Source organism: Phasianus colchicus, chromosome 22, assembly GCF_987193195.1.
Source record: "Phasianus colchicus chromosome 22, bPhaCol1.hap1.1, whole genome shotgun sequence".
Taxonomy (NCBI): Eukaryota; Metazoa; Chordata; class Aves; order Galliformes; family Phasianidae; genus Phasianus; species Phasianus colchicus.
Genome location: NC_143457.1, coordinates 7289384 through 7309077, shown reverse-complemented (window position 1 = coordinate 7309077; position 19694 = coordinate 7289384). Strand labels below are relative to the sequence as shown.

The window sequence follows — 19694 nt, the reverse complement described above, 5'->3', positions numbered from 1 at the left end:
GAAACTGTTCTTCACCAGAGGGCGGCAAGCATGAAATGGGTTCCCCAGGCAGTGGTCATAGCACCACATTCAAATATAGGGTTTGAATTTTAGGTGGTTGTGTGCAGAGCCAAGAGCTGCTGCTCATGATGAGCTGTGAGCTTATTCCTTCTTACCTTGAGACACTTGAAAGGCCTCCATCATAGTTCTGCCCTGCATAGCATTTACTCTCAAGTTAGCAGCTAAGCCACCCCCTGCATAGGACAAAGTATCCCCATCCAGATACCACACAGTAAAAAGGAGGAAAAAAAAAAAAAAAGACTTGCATACTCCTTTCCTGCAAGTGTTGGTATTGCCTACTAAACTGTGAGTATTAAAAAGAAATTCCTCTGTAGTGGTGCCATCTTTCCAGATGAGTATCAGCAGAGTGTCTTAAGTCTTATTTAAATAGTTAAATTTTGAAGTTATGTTTACTAGAACTGTGGTAAACTAGACTGAACTTGAGCTGAAAACAGTGAGTAGAACTGCTCTGCAGCAAACAAGTCCTTCAGTCAGATCACAGAGCTCCAGTGTCCCTTCAGTATGAGAAGATAGATTTACAGGCAACAGTCTAACACCATTTAAGTAACTTGGCTGTATTACCCTTAAAAGTCCAAAGTAATGAGGTTTGTTCCATTGTTCAGTGGTTTTCTCTGAGCGTCACCTTGCTCGTGCATTTCCAGACAACGCAGATTCCTGCGCTTTGGGGAACAAAATTTGCACCATCCAGAAGGTATATTCTGTTTTCCAGGTGAGTCATTGGGCTCCAGAGCTGTGGGGGCAACTTTGCAAGTTCTGGCCAGAAGGCATTTCTCTGCTCATCCCCTGACACACGATAAGACCTGTCAGGACACAACGTGGTTTTGCAACGTTCTGATGGCGTTTGAATATTTAGAGCTTGGGCTCACCTGGGCAGGGCCTGGCAGATGCCTCTTAGGAGGAAGCTCCTTGCCAGAGAGATTTGACTGAAACAATCACATTTCAAAGCAGCGATGACTCGATACATGAGTCTGAAGAGTTAAGGTATTTGTGTAAAAACAAGAAAGAAAGATGTGCATTTATGAAAAATGCTTCCACAGCTTCCTGAGCTGAAAGTGGGCTGCATGCCACCTGGAGGTCCCTTTCTTGCCTTAGCAGCACTGCCGTGACCACAGACGCACATCATCAAGGCTCCATGGTGAATCCACGACCATCAAACAGATCTTAATGAGAAGAAACTGGCAGCAAGGTCAGCGAGAAGGGACATACGGGGACACCCCTCTCTCCCCAGGCTCAGAACTGTCAATACCACAAGAAAAAGCTCCCTCAGTAATCAGTGGAAGCAAGTATCCACCATATCTATACTGCGAAAGGGTTAATCGGGCTAGAAAATCAGCCAGGAGTTGTATCTAGCTGGTAACGAAAGGACAAGCCGTTTCCCTCAGTATACCTTTTCCTGAATAGAAGAGGTTGTGTTAGTATCCAGTGACTTAAAAGGATGCCATTAACCGAATTTTTCCACCAGGATAACTTGCTCTTAAGCAGCTAATGTCAGGGAGTTTAGCACAGCTTTTATGGGAAATCATTTTAAAAAGTTTCCAGACTGATAGTCCTATCTGAAATTCAAGATTAAGACAATGACTGGACATGGTGCAATTCCCACCCAACAAAATCATGACTACAGACTCAGAGCCCTACAAACACTTCTAAAAGACACACTCTCAAGTTTCCTCCCTGAAAGTACTCCAGTGATCAGTAACAAAATGCAGCAGTCTGTCCATGGGGTCTCTGCAGTCAGGCATTCCACTGATTTTCTGTCTGTTGGGCATTCCTGCAAAATAAATGCCCCCACTTACATCCCCTCACCTTCAGTCTAGCTCAATATTTCATTTGCTCCATAGCTTGTTTTCCCAAATAGGTTATATTTGTTTAAAACATATAGTAAATTTTCTGTTTCTCATAGTTCTTTGGCACTAAATCTAGCACACAAATGTTAATTATACTTATTAATATTTGCTAAATACCATTGCAGAGATTTCTGGCTGCTGAGCTTGTGATTAGCATTTGTATAAACTGAGCGAGGTGTTACCACCACCCATCCTGCATTGTAATTCAGGCTTTGCATAATAACTGCCTAAATGCCTATTTTCATCCACACAGCTCATTACTTCTTCTGAATCATACATGGAAGCCACACCTGTGATTGCTCATAGACTGTTGCTCTATTATTTATATATTGGCATGCACCTTGATCCTAGTTGTGGTTAATTTTGAGAAAGGTGTTAGGTATTCCATATTTTAAGTGGTGTGCCACTGAAACATGGTAATCGTTACTGCTATTCATTTTCTTACAAAGTGATTCAGAAGAAGAGATGCTTCCCTGTTTAAAACCTGCAGCTTCTTTCTGAAGATCACTCAGCATTATGGCTGTCACCCACAGTGTCAGCATCTTAAAGCCACAAAGGAAAAAGAGCGCAAATATACTGCTGTGAAACATCAGAGGAAAAAAAAAAGATGCCAAATGATCCCACTGTTGTCATCCCGAATCTATTCGCAGATATACAAAGAGCCACCAGGATAAAACACTTTGAAGCCATCAATGCACAAAACCTCCATATGACACAATCATCGGGACTGACCCCTTCCCACCCTCCCCCCCCCAAATCTACCTAGTTTATTTTACCATATTAATGAGTTTCTTATTCTCACAGCAACCAGAAGGAAAGGGCCAGCACTACTGGATATCCTTCAGAAAAGGAAAGGAACATACACCCAAACCTACATACTGAACAGTCTTTATGCCTCAAGACCAGGGAAATCCCCAGTTCCAGAGAAGGGCACCTCAGTTTGTGCCACGTTGAGTCCAACTACTGCTTAGCAATATGTGAGTGAGACACTAGTGATAAGCAGGTTACTTGTTGCAGTCCCTGCATGTCATTTACTGGATGTTGAGCAAGGTCCAGAGGAAACCCAGGACTCCAGCCATATTAAGTTGCACATGGTGACTTCATTTGTCACCTGTCATATTGACAAGTTATTCAAGAAAAGTTTCCCTGCATTCCGCTTGAGCACCTGTCTTTAGAGTTTAAGCAATTGGAATGGGCATTGTGCTGTTACGATTCAGAATCTGTATCACTTCAGTGCACCAATAGGCACGTGGCACCAAAGAAGCCTCTAGCAACTCTGAGTGGAGGTAAGTGTACACCCTGACAGACACTGTTGCTCATTAGGTTAAAATTGCTCAGGTTGGGGTAGGGTCTCATCATGTTCAAAAAAAAAAAAAAAACAAGTAAACAAACAAAACAAATAACACCCACTGAATGGCAGTGCTCACTTCATTAAAAGCCACAGGGACAGACATGCTTGTCCAAGATCTACTCTTAAAAACAGGTGGCAGTGAAGTGAGTAGGTGAATCCTGGCTTTATACAGGAGCTGACGGGGACCAGCATGAGGCTGTAAAGCTGAAGGGAAAGTCTGAAAGAAGAATGAGGTGTTTAGCTCTTAGCTTCAATTTAAATGACTTAATGCTACAGTTTTGTTACAGAACAGCCTAAACACATTTTCAGGGGTGAGAAGGAGACTATTTTCTGCTACAGATTTCATTCATCACCAGACACTCTGTGCTGGACGCGCAATCCACAGAAATATTGTCCAAGCATTGTGCCATCTTTAAGAATAACCATGAACCCCAGTCAACCTTTTGACTGGAAGACCATACTGACGTCTGCAGCCCACTCCTAGCATTAGATAAGAGAAAGCACACAGAAGTCAGCTCAAGATTGCTCAGCCTCAGGCTGCTAATGGACCAGCCTGCTCCAGACACAGTGCATCTCTCAGGCCATACCAGTCACCTACGCTTAAATCAGACCAACTCAATCAAAAGCAATCCCTCTGTAAGGCAGGCTGCTGCTGCATGCTCTAGAGCAGCACGGTGAGGAAAGAAAGCTGCTATTTCTTAAAAAGCCCACTGCCAGGGACACAGCAGAGGAAGCCGGGGACATGCAGGCCCCACATGAGGGTGAGCTCATGCTGCCCTGGGCTTCCTCAATCACAGCACTGACACCAACCTGCTTGGCAGTACCCTCCACCGCATCCACTTTTCTGTAGTGGACTTCCTACCCCCTCCTCTCCACAATCAAAAGAAAAGATCTTTTGTAAAGCACAGCAGAAGAGCAAGTGAGTAACATGCTAGAAGTGACAAGAGAAGCCAGCACAAGTAACGTCCTCCGTTGCCAATTTTCTTACAGGCAGCAGTTCCCCCATCTAACAGATTTCCTGTTAAAAACGCAAATGATGGTGCTGTGCTCACCAGACTCCAGATTCATTACTGTTTGAGGCAGTTTGCTTCCTGCCTGCCGCTATTTCACCTAGCTGGTGACTTCACTGCAAGAGGACTTTCTCCAATTAACATTAAAAGACAACACAGAAGAAAGTGAGCGTCTGAACTGCACGTATGTGGAAGTAAGCAATGACTTCTTAGCAGAGCTCATAATGACACAGTTATAATGGTTTTGGAACAATCTTCCCCAAAATAACTCACTGAAATATAACGGTACAGGGAAACCAACTAGTCTAAGAACCTCAAAAAACATGCCTCTTCTGGGCACAGTCATTCAGAGACTCCCACATTCTAAAACCTGTGAGCAGTCTCTTCAGAAATTAAGGCACTTCCAGCCAAGCTACATAGCAGCAAACATCCTTACGACCAAACACAGAGCCAGCAAATATTTCATAGGTCTGGGATGGCAGAAAATGCACAAAGAAACAACACACAATCAAGGTTGGTTTGTTTTTATTTAATCAGCAACATTTGTCCATGCAATTTTGAAATGCCAAGAGCTAAGGTTATTTATCTAATCACACTGATGATGATAAAGTTTTTTGCTAACAGTATTTTCTTCCTGGAGGTGAGTACAGCTGCTAATTTCATCCACAACTACATTGTGCATCTTTCAGTTATTCTAAAGGACAAGACTCTCCACCTGAAATTGTTCTACTCCACGTTCCACAACAGCATTTCAGTCTTTCAATATTAGGGGTGCCTTCACTTGTTCAGCCACTTCCTTCCCCATCAGTGCTTCAACAATGGCCAACCCAAACTCAAAGCTGGTACCAGGGCCACGGCTGGTGAGGATGTTCCCATCTTTCTCCACACGGCTCTCAGAGTAGCAGTAGTGAGCTTAGGGGTGACAACAATAAGACGGTCAGTCTCCAGTACAGTGCCACAGAGCACATACCTGCCTGCTCCTAGGCTATGGCAACTGAGAAGCAGCAGGCTCTGACACCAGCATCGCATTCTAGAGTACACACCTCCATCACTCACATCACTGGGCTCTGTATCCCTGTCCCTGCAGAACCAAGCAACTCATCGTTGCCTACAGTCCTCAGAGAGGAAGAAACCCTGCAGGGAGCTCTGCCAGCTTGTTCACATGGCATACAAATGTACCTATCTACAAGCTCATCAAGAAGTCATCTGTTCACATCTTTCTCTTCTCTAAATGCATGCAGAGGAATCCTGTCATCTCATTCCCCCCCGCCAGACTTGTTAATGTCCATAAATCTGAACAGTGTTTCACCAGCACCTTACTTTGGTACAAGAAAGACAGCTGGGCCTGGTGGCTGCTCAAAGCACTGGGAAAGCAGCAAAGGTGCTGCTGGGGTTTGCTGTTTGGGCCAATGAGACAAAGAACCAAAATGACAGAAGGTGACAAGGCAAAAAAATGCTTCCAGCAGTAGCATTGTTTCCCTGAAGATGAGAATGTAAACGTAACCTTGTATTTCCAAGTTAAACTGACTTGGAGATAGTACATTCAGTTGAATTTTGATTACGTATATGAAAGCACTAGGGAAACTCAGAGATACGAAATGAGATGCAAATGCTATTTGCTTTCCTTTAAATTAAGAGTTGGGATAAAATATTTTCTGAGAAGAGCTTAGAAATAAATTTATAAAATTAATTACATACCTCCATTCATCATTTTATCTTTGGCCAAAGGGTGTGTTGTGACTTTGCTGCCAAATCCTATCCCATGTGCCAGAAGGGCAGTAGGACCTGTAAGGACACACAGTTACATTCTATAAGAAACTTTTCCGCCTTATTAAGCATTAACAGATAAACTTTCATTTGAAAAGATCTTTATGTGTTGGAATCATGCCCCAAGCAGCATTTTGGACAGATGACAGGTTAACAGCTAACTTCTCAGTTTTAACATTCTTTCTCTCTTTTTCATCACTTCCCCTTTTGCCTGAATTGAGGAAGGAGCCTGTGTAAATTTGTCTTAGGTCACCGAAGAAAAAATCCTTATGGGAATTCCAGAAGAAACTGAAGGCAGGATTTGCCTGATTCAAGTGTCATTTCTGCATATCTGATTCATTTCAGAAAATGAAGTAACAAGGAACTAACTTTCTTTGTGTTCAGCTGGAGAAACTAGAATAAATGAAGCGTCCTGAATACAAGTAAAGGACTTCACCGGGCAACTGAGAACAATTACAGTTGTTCTGCAACACATATGGGTAGAGAAGGAAAAGACTACCAGTACCACATTCAGAACTGATCACAAGTTTGTATGCATACTGCTCAACTGAAGAACGAAAACAAAATAAGAAGTAGCTATGAACCAGGCAAAATATGAACACATGATACAAATACACACCATTAGAGCATCTCTCACACAGTCATCGTTACTCTCCTCAGTCTCCCTAAGATGCACCTGGACCTCTCTCTGAGCGGTTGGGTGTATTAGCAGTTTTTCACCTTGTCTTTCTTTCTTATATACAAATCACATGAAGAAATGAACCAGATATCTATCTAGCTGTGCAGATCACGTAAGCAAACAAATTGCTCTGCAGAGCAGTTCCATATTTTAGTACCACTCCATTGAAGGTGAGCCTGTAACACTATATTTACAGCCACCCTGCTAAAGCTAAAGGGCAGAAGAGTCATGAGATAAATTTATAGCAACGATGTTCTGCCAGCACTAAGTCCTCACATAGAAAATAAGCAGATATTAAAAAAAAAAAAACCTCTAAACTAAAAACCTAGCGTAACACCATAACACAATGGAAAGGTCAGCAATGACAGCAGAGCAACAAAGCTCCAGGTTACAGCAAATAAGAACTTGCTCAAAGGCTACAGCCACATGCACAAAAACATAGAAAAGAAGCTTACCCTCAGAAGGCCTCAACTATACAGGAAACTCCAAAGAAATGCTCTTGCTTTCACTGCCAATCCTTAAATGAGGGCTGGGAAGGGGAGGATCCTGGCTCCACCCCTATCATCACTCAGGTTCATCGCATGCACCTGAGCTCCCCTGGACTGGCCCAGCCTTCCCACCAGGTGCTCCATCACTGCTTCAGCCTGTGACAGCATTTTCACTACACCCAGCAAACTAGTTTTCATTTTTTAAGACACTAACCCAACTGATTGAAAAATTCAAATGCTGATGGGTTTGTCAGTAGCACAAATTCCTGTAACTAAGTTACAGGAATATAAATTTCTAAGGCAGGATAACTGCTTGCCTGTCCTTTCAGAATACCCAAGTATTTATCAAAGGAAGATGTGTTACTAACCCACCTGCGCATATAGCAGCAATCAGGCCTTTTCTGCTTTCCTGATCTTTCAAGATGTCTTTAACAGCAGCAGACTGAACAAAGATTAAAAAAAAAAAAAAATCATTGCTTTGAGTTGATTATTTGGGTTGATCATACAAAGCACAGTTGAACCATTTTCTACTGCATATTCATGAACAAGATTTACAAAGAAAAACAGCCTGACAACATTCCATCCTGTCTCAGGACAGGGAGAGCAACATGGATTTAACCTGCTCCAATGTTCATGAAATTAAATCTTCATTTACAACCATTTCATCTTCATATGATGATGAAGAAAGACTTTCACACAATATTGAGCAGCCTTCCATTTTTACACAGCTTAACCAGGTAGTCAGGTACAAGAATTTACATCCCTCCTCTACATTTCCAAGAAAGCTTAATACTATTAACAATTACTTTCCTCTTAATGATTCACTCAGAATACAATTTTCAGTTGTTTAACTGAACTGGCATTATTACTGTGAGAGTGCAGACCATCTACTACACACGAGAATGCTTCTGAATCTTTATGATACCAGGACTTTACCTCTGACAAGTTCTGAGCTCCAAGGTTACCTCCAGGCAGGACAATGACATCGTAAGGTCCCTAAACAAACAGATAAAGCTTTGTTGAACAGAGGGTAGCTTATCTGTCACATTGTTCTAGGGAAAGTACAGATAAGTGAATTGAGAAGCAAAGGGATCCTTCTCTGAGAAGCCTTTTCTTCCTCTGCATGACACTTGAAAAGCAAATAATTGGAAATAATTATGTAAAAAATATTTCCAGGAACAGCCTATAAAGTCTGGTTCAGAACAAACTTCTAAGTCCAGTGAATTTAAGAGCTTCCACAAGCAAATGGTAGCTCTTGCATTGTGAAGACAAGTGTTTTTGCTGTACCTATTACAGCTTTCCATCTGAAGCTTTTTTTGCTGTACCCTATCACAGTATTTTGGTGGGCTGATCAACATGTGAAATAAAGCTCCATGTCTGACATTGTGCAAAAACAAACCTGATCTTGGCCTGCTGTGAAGTAGGACAAGACCAAAGGGACTGATGTGCAGTTCTGCGAGTCACTATGGCACATAACAGAGCGAACATAACATGTAACACATTTCTAAAGGCTTTAAGAATTCAGTTTTGAAAATCACAGGAAGGCCATACTGATCATTATATCAATTCAAGATGATGACAAACCTCTTTTCTGGCATCTTCTAGACTGGCATCAGGACAAATGAGGACATCTCGACTACACTGCACCGGTTCTTTCCCAGTTAGGCCTGCAACAGTCACCTTGATCTAACAGAAGAATACATCTATCATTACAGTTCAAGAGTTAAAGACATTTGACAAGCTTGTACTTCCTATAGCACCAAAAAAGGAGGATATTAACAAAATCACAAGAGCACTGGGGAAAGGTATTTTTTATTTTAGTCATTTCTCTCAGTGTTCAGTTATTGTATTTATTTAAAATTTTATGTTCATACTTAATCAGACAGCAATACTGTGTACAACTACCAATGCAAAAGTAATAAAGAGCACAAGAAATCCCACCAGGCAGAGGTCAAGTTACTAACAGAATTTTAAAAGCTCTAGGAGAGCTATGTAACATCATAAGCTTGAAGAGAACAAAGCAGATCAGAACCCTACACAACAAATAAAACCCCCTGCCGCTCAGCAGGGCAGCAGACATGTTTGGTAGGGTAAGACTTACTTGAAACATCTGCTCTAGTTTACTTTAGGCTCACATTTTAAATGCTTCCTAAGGACAAATGTCATTTGTCCTTATTTGGTGCGTAACACAAGTACTGGCTAACCATTAAGAAGGTTCAGATGAACGTCAACATCATGCATCTGTACACTCTGAACTTGAATCTGAGGCCCAGATTTTGATGTTACCAAGCAATCATGAAAAAACCAGACTCTTCATTGTCTACATACTCACACCAGCTCTTCTCATAACATCGGTGGGGATGACAGTTTCCATTTCCTCTGCTCCTTTTGCCAGAATCACCAACGCTCTTTTTGAAGCCATGTCTGAGGGGACCACAACTGCAAGAGAAGTTTGTGAGCGGGGTGACATTAGAAGGCAGATCCCCTTGTATTAAGTCTTCCTAATAGTAAAGTTTAAACGTAATTTGCACTTCTGCATTATCTTTCAATTAAGCCATCTCAAAAATAGTTCACTAACTTAAGTGACATTCACAGCAATCCTACTTAAGAGTTTTTTTTACAAAGCATACGCCGTGACATGACTAACACATCTGTGCACATCAGCAGCAGAACATGAGACACTTTGGCCTCATCACGACTTGGCATGACTTCAGTCTGCCAGACAAGGGCTCAGGGTGGGTGGCTGGGCTGTTTGCAGTTTGCCCTCACTCATACCCAGACTACCAACTCCTACCCAGGTCAGCATTTATAAAAAAAAAAATAAAGCTTCTGTGAGCTCTGACCTCACATCTGGTATTTAGTTTCCACACGGCGCACTTCGTTAAGTTTCCTGTGACTTAATAATGACTCGACTGGTGCCCCTGCAAACCCTCAGCCATAGATGTTCTGAGTATTTCATAACTGAGTGGTGGAGAAACGCGTGCACACGTGTGACGGGGGAGCAGACCACAGAATTTCGAAAATGGAACAAACTGAGCAAACTCGGCTTAAGAATTACTTTTTTAGCTACAAAGTTCACACTGAGGTGAACGACCAAATTTCCATTTAAAGGTTAAGTAACAACATCACGTAAAAATCCACACTAGCTTATGCTGGTCTGACAGAAGTATTCAAATGCGTCCACGATGTGAGATGAGGCATTTTGCATGTCTTGCTCTATGAGACGGATCTCTTCCTCCACAGAGAACTCCCATGCACAGATAGAGAGCACCCAGGAGCTCCTCATAAAACAAAATCCACGCCCAGTTGTCTCCTCCAAAGAAAACCATCCCCTCCCTCTGCCTCAGCTGCTGTGTTTCCAGTTGGCACCTTTTGAAAGCCGTTATTTCCAGGCTGCATCCAGCAGGACGCCCTGCGGCGTGCAGACCTGACCGGCTCGGGGCGCAGCGGGAGCCGCACGGCCGTCCCGTCAGGTGTGAGCCGTGTGCGCAGCACAGCCTGCCGGCGATCCAGAACAGCTTTTCTGGAAGGCGCACGTTCATTCTGCCCGCATTTTCTTACGGATCAGAACAGCCACAGCGCAGCTTCTCCACTCGTCCCGCGACACGCGGCGCTCCCACAGGGCTGGCACGGCGCAGGGCCGGCGGCTCAGCCCGCCTCGATGAAAGGTCACGTCTTTATGCGCTTATTTTAGGACACGGCACCGTTTCGTTGGAATCGGGCGATCTTTAAGGCCCGTTCCAACCGCGAACATTCTACGGACAGACGTGGCGAACCAGCGGACAAACCAAACGGGCCGCAGCGCGGACAGAACGCAGCAGCGCGGCGGCAAACCGAGAGCGGGCAGCGATGGGCCGGGCCTTCCCGCCGGGCTGGCGGCCGAGCGGGGCCGAATGAGCGGCCTCCGGGCCCCCCGGCACTACCGGGGCCGGGACTCCCCCGGCGGCGTCTCGCGGCCCTGCGCGGCCCCCGCCTCACCTCGCACCGCCTCGCCTCACCTCACACCGCCGCAGCTCCGCGCAGCCCCGCCCGCGTGACCTGGGCTGGGCGGGTCCGTCAGGAGGCCGTGCCGCGGGGCGGGCCGCGAGCTGCCGGCGTTCACCCGCCGGGCCGATACCCGCCCATTCGTTACTTAAATCTTTCACGCGCTATGGGGAAATGCTCCCATTCCTCTGTGGCACCACGGCCAAACGGCGCTGCGCTTCGTGACGGGCGGCCTCGGCGCCATCGGTGCCGCTCCGTCCCCACCGCTGAGGCGCGAGCCGCCCGTCCCGCGCCCACCCCTCAGCCCACGGCCGCACGCACCGCTCGCGCCCTCGCCGACGGACGGCACGTGACGCTGACGCAGCCGGGGATTGGCTGCGGGAAACCGCAGGGGGCGGGGCGCCGCCTCCGCTTAGCGTCCAGATGGCTCCGACAGGTCACGTGTCTGTAGCGACGCGTCGCGCCCGTCGCGGCGCCGCGCTTCGTCCCGCGCTGCCGCCCACAGCGCCGTTTGTTTCCACGCACCGCGGGGGGGGGGGGCGGGGCGGCTCAGCGATGTCTCCCCTCCGCCCTCGGCGGCCGCTCGCAGCCGGTCATCCCGCACCGCACGGGACGGCACCGAGCCGGACTCCCGCACCCACCGCGGGGATTCCTCGGCGCTCAGCGGGAAGCCCCGGCGGGGAGCGGCGGGCTCTGCTCGGCAGCGCTGAGGTGTCGGTCCGCGCGGGCGCTGCCCGGCAGGACGGGGGTCTCGCCGCAGCCCGGAAAGCCCCGCCGGGCCGGGGTTTCCCCGCCGCCCCCGGGTGACGCAGCCGTGCCGCTGGGGGCGGCTCTAAGGGCCGCTGCCCGCCGCCACGCGCGCACTCGAGAGCGCCGCGCCGCCGCGCACCGACCCCATGGGAGCGGCCGCCCCGCTGCTGCGCGCCGCGCTGCTGTTGGCGCTGAGCCCGGCGCACGCGGCCGCCGCTCCGTGCGCCGCCATCTGCCCCGCGGGTGAGCGCCGGGCCGGGCCGCGCTGCGGGCGTCGGCGGCGCTTCTCTACGGCCTCCGTGTCTCTCCTGCAGGTACCTTCGTGGCCGGCGCGGGTTGCGGGTGGGGAGCGAACTGCCAGCAGTGCCCGTCCGACACCTTCTCCAGCGTGGTGGGAGCCAGCAGCTGCAACCTGTGCCGCAAGTGCGAAGGTACCGGGGATTGAGAGCTGCGGTTCGGCTCGTTGTTACCGCTCGTAAGAGGGGCGCTGCTGGACGGTGGGTGGGCTGAGCCGGCGGTGCCGTGTGCTGCACTCGCAGCAGCGCGTCCAGCGGAGCGGAGGAGGGATCCGCAGCTCTGCTCTGCGCTACGGAGCCTCGCCTGCAGCGCTGTGCCAGATGAGCGGCTCGCGGTACGGGACAGACGCAGACCCGCAGGAGGGCGTCCACAGCAGGGCCACAGAAATGCTCCGAGGAATGGAACAGCTCCCTGCGTGAACAGACTGAGAGCTCGGCTGTGCAGCTGGAGAAGGCTGCAGGGAGAGCTGAGAGCAGCCCGTCTGTATCTAAAGGGGCTGTAGGAGAGAAGGGAACAGTGCTTTTACCAGGGTCTGCTGTGACAGGGTGAAGGGAGATTGGATGTAAGGAAGAAGTTTTTTAAAGTAAGGGTGGTGAAGCACAGGCCGGGCGCAGGTGGTGGTGCTCCATCCCTGGAGACAGCCAAGGCCAGGCTGGAGGAGCTCAACCCCTGGCGGAGCTGTGGGTATCTCTGTGCACTGCAGTGGGTTGGACCAGGTGACCTCTAAAGGTCCCTTCTAACTCGAACTTCTAGGACCTCTCACTGAACTGAGCAGCTTAATTTCTGTAAGAGCAAAGGACCTGGACCTTTGCTGCGCCACGTTTTGTGTGCTTGAGGCATGTGTAACATCACGCTTGTTTCCTCCTTCCAGGAAGATTCAAATACTTAAAGGTGTGTTCACCAATAAGTGACGCTGAGTGCACGTGCAAGGAGGGATATCGCTGCAGTGACGATGGCTGCTCCCGCTGTGACAGAAGCTGTGGGCTGGGCAAGGAGAGAACTAGGAGCGGTACGATCTCCCTTCACCACCTCTTGTGCAGCGCAGAAAGAATTGCAGGAAGGACCTCCTGAGCTCCTGAAACTGTGCATCAGTCGGTTCCTTTTGCATGACAGCTCTTTTGTCAACACTGTGTAGGAAACTGTACCCAAGTATCGTGCTGGTACAAAGCTCACGTAGCTCACAGGGATGGGCACAGAGAAACATGTGCCTTGTACTCCAGTATTTGATGGAACTTATGAGCAGGAGGGAGACCGACATTTTGTGTGGTCCAACAATGAGAGGACTGGGGGGAACAATTCTAAACTAAAAGAGAGGAGATTTAGATTAGATATTAGGAGGAAATTCTTTACTCAGAGGTTGGTGAGACCCTGGCACTGCTACCCAGAGAAGTGTGGGTGCCCCATCCCTGGAGGTGCCCAGTAAGAGGTGGGACGGGGCCCTGGGCAGCCTGAGCTGGTGAGGGGCAGCCAGCCTCCAGCTGGGGATGGAAGGGCTGTAAGGAACCTTTCAACTCAACCATACTGTGATTCTATGATTGTGTACTCACAACAACTTATAACAATTCTATGAACGTAGATAATACCGTACAAACAGTTATTCATAACATTTCATGTGTTCTTTTAAATACTCACCTTGTACTATCGTACCTCTCCTTGTCCGTTGCAGGTTGCCAGGCTTGCCCTTATGGAACTTTTAATGATCAACCTGATGGCTCCTGTAAAAACTGGACAATGTAAGTGACAAAACTAAATGCATTAACTTGACTGGATTTTTTTCTATTACTTTTCTTTTTCTTTCTTTAAATGTCTTTCAGATGTTCTGAAAACCAGGTTCTGCAGCCTGGAACTGCAACAAAAGATGCAGTTTGCAAACACAGTTCAGATAATCCCACTTCAGCCACCACTTTACCTACCACTTCTCCTGCAGTTCCATTTCCTATCGCTGTGCCAGGTGAGTCATTGTACAATGTTGCTTTTAGAGCTGAAGAATCAGGACTAACTTTGAAACGTGCTATTGCTCATTCACTTACCACTTGAAGTAGGATTCCTTTCTCATACCCATTTCCAGTACTGTAGACTAATCTAGAAGCAGACCTATTGAGATGGGGACAAGAAAGCTGGCTAATTTACTTGCACTAGAATTTTGTTCTGTGGCCCTTCTTGAAGAATGTTGTTTGCTTCTTCCTAGGGAAAGACCTCCAGATGGACATTATCAGAATTTCTCTCGCTGTAGCAGGGCTGTTGTGCATAGCATTTCTCCTGCCTTTGTGTGTATGCCTCAGCGTCTGGCAGAAAAAGAAGCTACATGCTGTCTTCAAGAAAAGTAAGATAGATACACTCCGATTCCCTTTTTGTTTTTCAATCTAGACAGAAATCAGGAATTCATTTTTGAGTATCTTTTTAAAGCATCTTTAAAAAAACAGTTATAGATGATCATGATTTTTTTAAAATTTCCTCCTGAAGTCAGAAATAGTCATCTGGTTCAACCAACCCATCTCAGGCAGGGGAACACCCAGAGCAAGCAGGGAGATTCTACAACCTCTCTGGGCAACCTGTGGCAGTGCTCCATCATCCTCACAGTGAAGAAATACTTCCTGATGTATAGACAGAGCCTTCTGTGTTCCAATTAATGCCCATTGCCTCTTCTTCTGGCACTGGGCACCACTGAAAAGAACACGCCTCTGTCGTCCTTGCAGCCAAAGCTGGACTCACGACTGCACTGTAGCAACAATCAGGACTTGCTGCTGCAGAGTTGCAGAGCCAGCTTGAAACCAGCACTGCCCTCCCGGGAGGCACCAAAGTTGTGCACAAAGCTGTGGTGAAGTGCATCTAACTTATTTTATCAGCTCTGGTATGGCTCTACCTGCAGACACTTTTGTGTTTATGGTGAACTCTGCAGTCCCCATATTACCTAACTTTTCCTATTATTTGAAGAACACAAATCTGTATTACCCTGGATAATGACTGTAATCACAGGTTAAGTTACAAGAAGAAAACATACTGTGTTTCCTGAGTTCCAAAGTAAGACTTTCTTCCCAGTCCTTTGCAGCCAACGTTGGTTAGTAAAGACAAAAGATTTAATAAACACATCTTAAATGAACAAAGGAAATTACAAAGGAGGCTCTGCTGCCTCCAGGAAATAGCACTCTGAAAGCTGCTGGTGAAGCTGACCATATGTATAAATTACTTATTGTTGTAATGTTACAGTTGAATGTTTGTGTCCTCTGTACAGCTCCAACGCGTGAAATGCTGAGCCTTCATTGCCTCCTCTCAGCTCACTTATAGTATTTCTGTCACCATTTCTGACAAGTAACATGATTTCTGTACTTAGCACTTGAACGTACTTGGGTGTAGGTTCTTTATAAAATCACGATCAGATAAGTATGTTTTTCATCTTGAACTCAAAGAAATGCACCAGAAGTTTAGACATAGTGTGCTTAGCTATCTAAGCCAAGGGTTTAAGTAAGTATTAATTGGCTTTGGGTAACTTTTCTTTTACTTTTAATAAGCATTCCTCATCTTGGATAATGTTTTAATACAAACCCAGGATTCTACAAGGATGTAAAAGGATTGCAAGAGCTCTTAGATCTTTTCCCAGAGGGAGAGTATACAGTGTTCGCAATTGCTAAAAGTCTGTCTTTGATGAAGTTTGGCACAGTTCAGTGCTTTTTAGCCTCATAAGAAAACATTCTGTTCGGATGGCATTTAGACCTTCCTTGCAGACTAGAGCTGACCAATTAGAGCGATGAAAATATGAAAGCTCCGCAAACGATACTTCTTGATTTCACCACTTCCCAGCTTTTTGCTGTAACCCTTGTAACATTGGTTGGTATATACTGTGGCGAACACAGTACTAGCAGCCCCTGTTGGATTAGGGGGAACAAACTGTGAGGAATTTTCTCTTGGCAAACTATGATGCAGAGGAATAATTCCAAAGTAGATTATTGGATCAACTGGAAGATTTTTTTCTTGCTGCCTTCCTCCAGTTGTGAATGAGGAAGGTTGAAATAGGGTGGCTGAATAAAAGCAATAGGAAGTGAACATCTGCTCTCTTTCTTCAGTGCAGACTACTCCTGAACAGTCAATCCAGGAAGAGACCTGCAGCTGCCGCTTCCCTGAGGAGGAACAAGGCGAAGATCAAGATTGTGGCAAATCCACAGAATTCAGAGATCTTTTGGAGAATTAAGAATTGGACTGTCCAGGTCATCCGTATTTGTTTCCTCTTAGAACACAACGTTACAATTTGTGAATTTCAGAGTGCTAAGTAGTCCATCCTCTAAGGAGAAAGCACATCTTTTCTAGTTTGACTGTTACCTAGGACTGGGAATCATATTTCTAAGCAGTACTAGTACTGCTGTGCTTAAAACCAATAGAAGGGCAGTATGGCATTCTAGCTGCCTGAGCCATAACTTATATGAAGCCTGAAAGCATTTGTCCCTTTAATGGAGATCTGTAGCATGTAGAAGAGCTGCGTGTGCCACTCATGGTCTCTGCATTACTGTTACGAGCTGTAGCTCTTCTCAAAGCGTAGCTCAAACCCAGCAGTGTTGGGTTTCTTCTGCAAATACAGATCTCATCTCACACTTTCAGTTGCCAGCAGCCATGGAAACATATCTAGCCTGACCACCACCCCAGCCTCTTATGTCAGAGACAGGAAAATGTAAAAAAAAAAAAAATCTAGAGTTGCAAAGTTTTTTTTTTTTTATAGCAGTTTGTATCTGCTGGTGTACTGCAGAGATTGCCTTAATAGAGGCAGTGGAAACACTGAGAAAAGCTGTGGTTGACTTGCTCTTAGGAAGGGATGTTACTGCGCACTTAGACTGCAACACCTCAGTCCTACATCATTCAGCTTTCATCTTTTTGGTGATGTAAATGTGTTGCAGATGTGGTATATGTAGAATGTGATACATTTCTGGTACTATTTCTGTTCCTCTGAGGGTGGAAAGATTTTAACCTCAGACAGTATATCTGTCTTTTTGATCGAGTGCTGTTACTTTGGTCTGAAAGAGAAAAGAAAATGTTGGCAGTGACAACATTTTTAATCTTTTTCAGAACCAAATATTTTATTTCTTCAGTAAATTATTCAAAAATATAATTTAAACCTATCAACGCAGCAGGTAAAGGGTGATTTTCTTCTTTATGTCATTTCAACTTTGAAAGAAAGAATACAATTGTCTGAAGAATAACAGCCTGTGTGTCTATTAACACAAAAATCAAGACTTTTTTTACATAGTAATTTTAATAAACTTGCTGTTTTGTAACTTTTTTGTAACTTCTTCTGTATATTAGACAGTAAGTACAGAAAACTGAATTCCAAAATTAAATATATGTAAATAAATAATTTGTTTCAAATCCCTCGAGTCCAAGGTTCCTTTCCTCGAGTCTTTTTTTCTTACAAGTCAAGTCAAATTCACAAACTGAAGGAGAGGGGAAGGAATAGGAAAACTCACCAGTATTTATAAATGAAGAGTAATCTTTGCAGCAGTGAAGATATCTTAGAATAGGATAAATAGTTATGCCTGTGATTAGTTTATAATTCACACATTAAGGATGAGAATGTACACACGTTGTAGCAAATCAACATACCTTATGTTTCCTCCTAGGAAAGAAAGACAGCAGTTAGACTTTTGTATTTTGCTACTGCATTTTGCGTGTCAATTTGCAAATTTCATTACATCCTTTAAAGGCAGTTTTCTTCTATTAAAGGTCTCAGTGAAGATAATTGTTTATTTAGTAATTAAGAATGACTAGTGAGAAGTGCCTTAGGCTGAACATGACAGTTGATTCTGATTAGAGAAGTCCACCTTTCTGGACCAATACATCAGGTCCATATCTGAAGTAGCATCATGGAGACATTTCAGCCTCTTCCATTGCAGGAATAAGTTTGAAAAATTCATGTTTTCTTCTCCTATACAAAAGAGTTCCAGAGCCAAATACCAACGCAATCAAGACAGTCATTGCTTACCCAACAGCCTTAATCTGAAACTTAATTCCCATTTATTCACATCCTATAACTTATAAGTCTCCTGACTTGACAAAAACATTACCACTCAAAACTTGGCTCTTCAGAATCATCTCTGCTGAGTTACAGTACTTCTTACTACTCTAAAAAATTCCAGTTTGTACCTCTTTTTGATGCTCACATGCACCTTGGCTGCACATGTAGCTTTTTCCTCAAAATATCTGAATAAACTTATCAGTTCTTGTTGAAAGAAGTGCAGACAGTCCTAACACTGAGCTGTAACTTAAGAGTTGTCTGTTCTGTTGTCTTTCTGTGACTATTTCTTTTCTCAAGTCTTCTTAATTTATTGTGTAGTGAACAAAAAGGAAGTGGGAATTCCATGACGATTCTTGAGCAGCCCCATTTGGTTGAAGATGAGGTAAGGTGCCATGCCAGATGTAAGCATTTCACATTTCCATTTGTTTTTCTTGGAAGTCAGGAAAGGTTCTTCTAGCCAGACTGTGTGTGGAGGCCCTGGTGATGTCAGACCAGAATTCTAAAGGCATGGAAAAAGGAGACAGGTGCTCTTGAAAGATAAGTTTAAGCAGGGAATCCTGCTGCTTTTTTATTGCTTGCAGAACCAGTACCATTTCCTGGCACAGTTCCTGGCATCACTACTTAACACCCTGGTTGTCAGATATCTTGACTTCATAATTCCCTGCAAGAGTTGCGTGGCTAAGGGAAGCAAAAGGTTTGCTGTCCCTCACGCCCTCTATTCCACAGACAGGTCAACAACACCAAGACACACCAGGGTGTTTCTATCCTGATACATCTGGGGAGAGACTGAATTGTAACAGGTGCTCTTAACCACACAGAATGCATGTGCAAGTTCCTATTTTCAGTCTTTTATACCTTGCCCTGGCAACAAGCATCTCTTGTTCACCATAAGGACCACCTCCTTCCACTTCAATTTACCATCCTTCAATTGCACATCTACTTCCAATGGGAAAAACAAGACCACTGTTTAGTGAGTGCAGACATGGTATAATCTTCCAGAAAATCCCTTCGTGTCTGACATGGTGCCACGCTCAAGATTCCAAACAGAATCAATGCTATTTGAATCATAGAAGACACAGGATGCTCTCTTGTATAGTCCATTCCCCAAGTAAAGTTCTTCACTACTCTGCTAAAAATAAAGTCATCTTTGACTAATTGCATAGCATTCTCCATAAGAAATGGTCCACTCTGAGATCTAACACACAGAAATGATTATTAAACAACTTTAGTCTACCCCTTGCAGTTTAAGCAGGTCATAAGAAGTGGAGATAATTTTCACTTAAATACACAAAGTCTTATTCTGTCAATAAGCATTACCTCCTTTTTTCCCCAGAAGCATCCCCGGTACTGATGCCTTCTGCAGAACCTGTCACAGAAGTGCTCTGTCCCTCAGAATATTAGCATGGATGTTTTTGTTTTGTTAGCTGTGTATGAAACAGATGCCGAAGCATCCTTCCTGGAACTGG

The 19694-nt window shown here is 45.2% G+C and overlaps 2 protein-coding genes across 9 annotated transcripts; one reads left to right on the top strand and one right to left on the bottom strand.

Annotated features, from left to right (window-relative positions):
* Positions 1–4773: 4773 nt before the first annotated feature.
* Positions 4774–12385, bottom strand: PARK7 (Parkinsonism associated deglycase). 6 transcript variants are annotated; one of them, XM_031613556.2, is made up of 7 exons: positions 12252–12385; positions 9532–9638; positions 8784–8885; positions 8136–8195; positions 7572–7641; positions 5964–6050; positions 4774–5177 (listed from the first exon to the last, which is right to left on the bottom strand). In XM_031613556.2, exons 2-7 carry the CDS (start codon positions 9619–9621, stop codon positions 5017–5019), a joined length of 570 nt encoding a protein of 189 aa, XP_031469416.1. In that variant the 5' UTR covers positions 9622–9638; positions 12252–12385; the 3' UTR covers positions 4774–5016. The 6 variants fall into 6 exon arrangements, with proteins under 6 accessions (XP_031469416.1, XP_031469414.1, XP_089979365.1 ...); XM_031613554.2 differs by lacking the exon at positions 12252–12385 and adding an exon at positions 11505–11644; XM_090123239.1 differs by lacking the exon at positions 12252–12385 and adding an exon at positions 11178–11489.
* Positions 11743–17589, top strand: TNFRSF9 (TNF receptor superfamily member 9). Of its 3 annotated transcripts, none has more exons than XM_031613552.2 (7): positions 11743–12176; positions 12248–12364; positions 13102–13239; positions 13897–13963; positions 14045–14181; positions 14419–14553; positions 16297–17589. In XM_031613552.2, exons 1-7 carry the CDS (start codon positions 12080–12082, stop codon positions 16305–16307), a joined length of 702 nt encoding a protein of 233 aa, XP_031469412.1. In that variant the 5' UTR covers positions 11743–12079; the 3' UTR covers positions 16308–17589. The 3 variants fall into 3 exon arrangements, with proteins under 3 accessions (XP_031469412.1, XP_031469411.1, XP_089979363.1); XM_031613551.2 differs by having other exon boundaries at positions 16292–17586; XM_090123237.1 differs by lacking the exon at positions 16297–17589 and adding an exon at positions 14694–15963.
* Positions 17590–19694: the final 2105 nt, after the last annotated feature.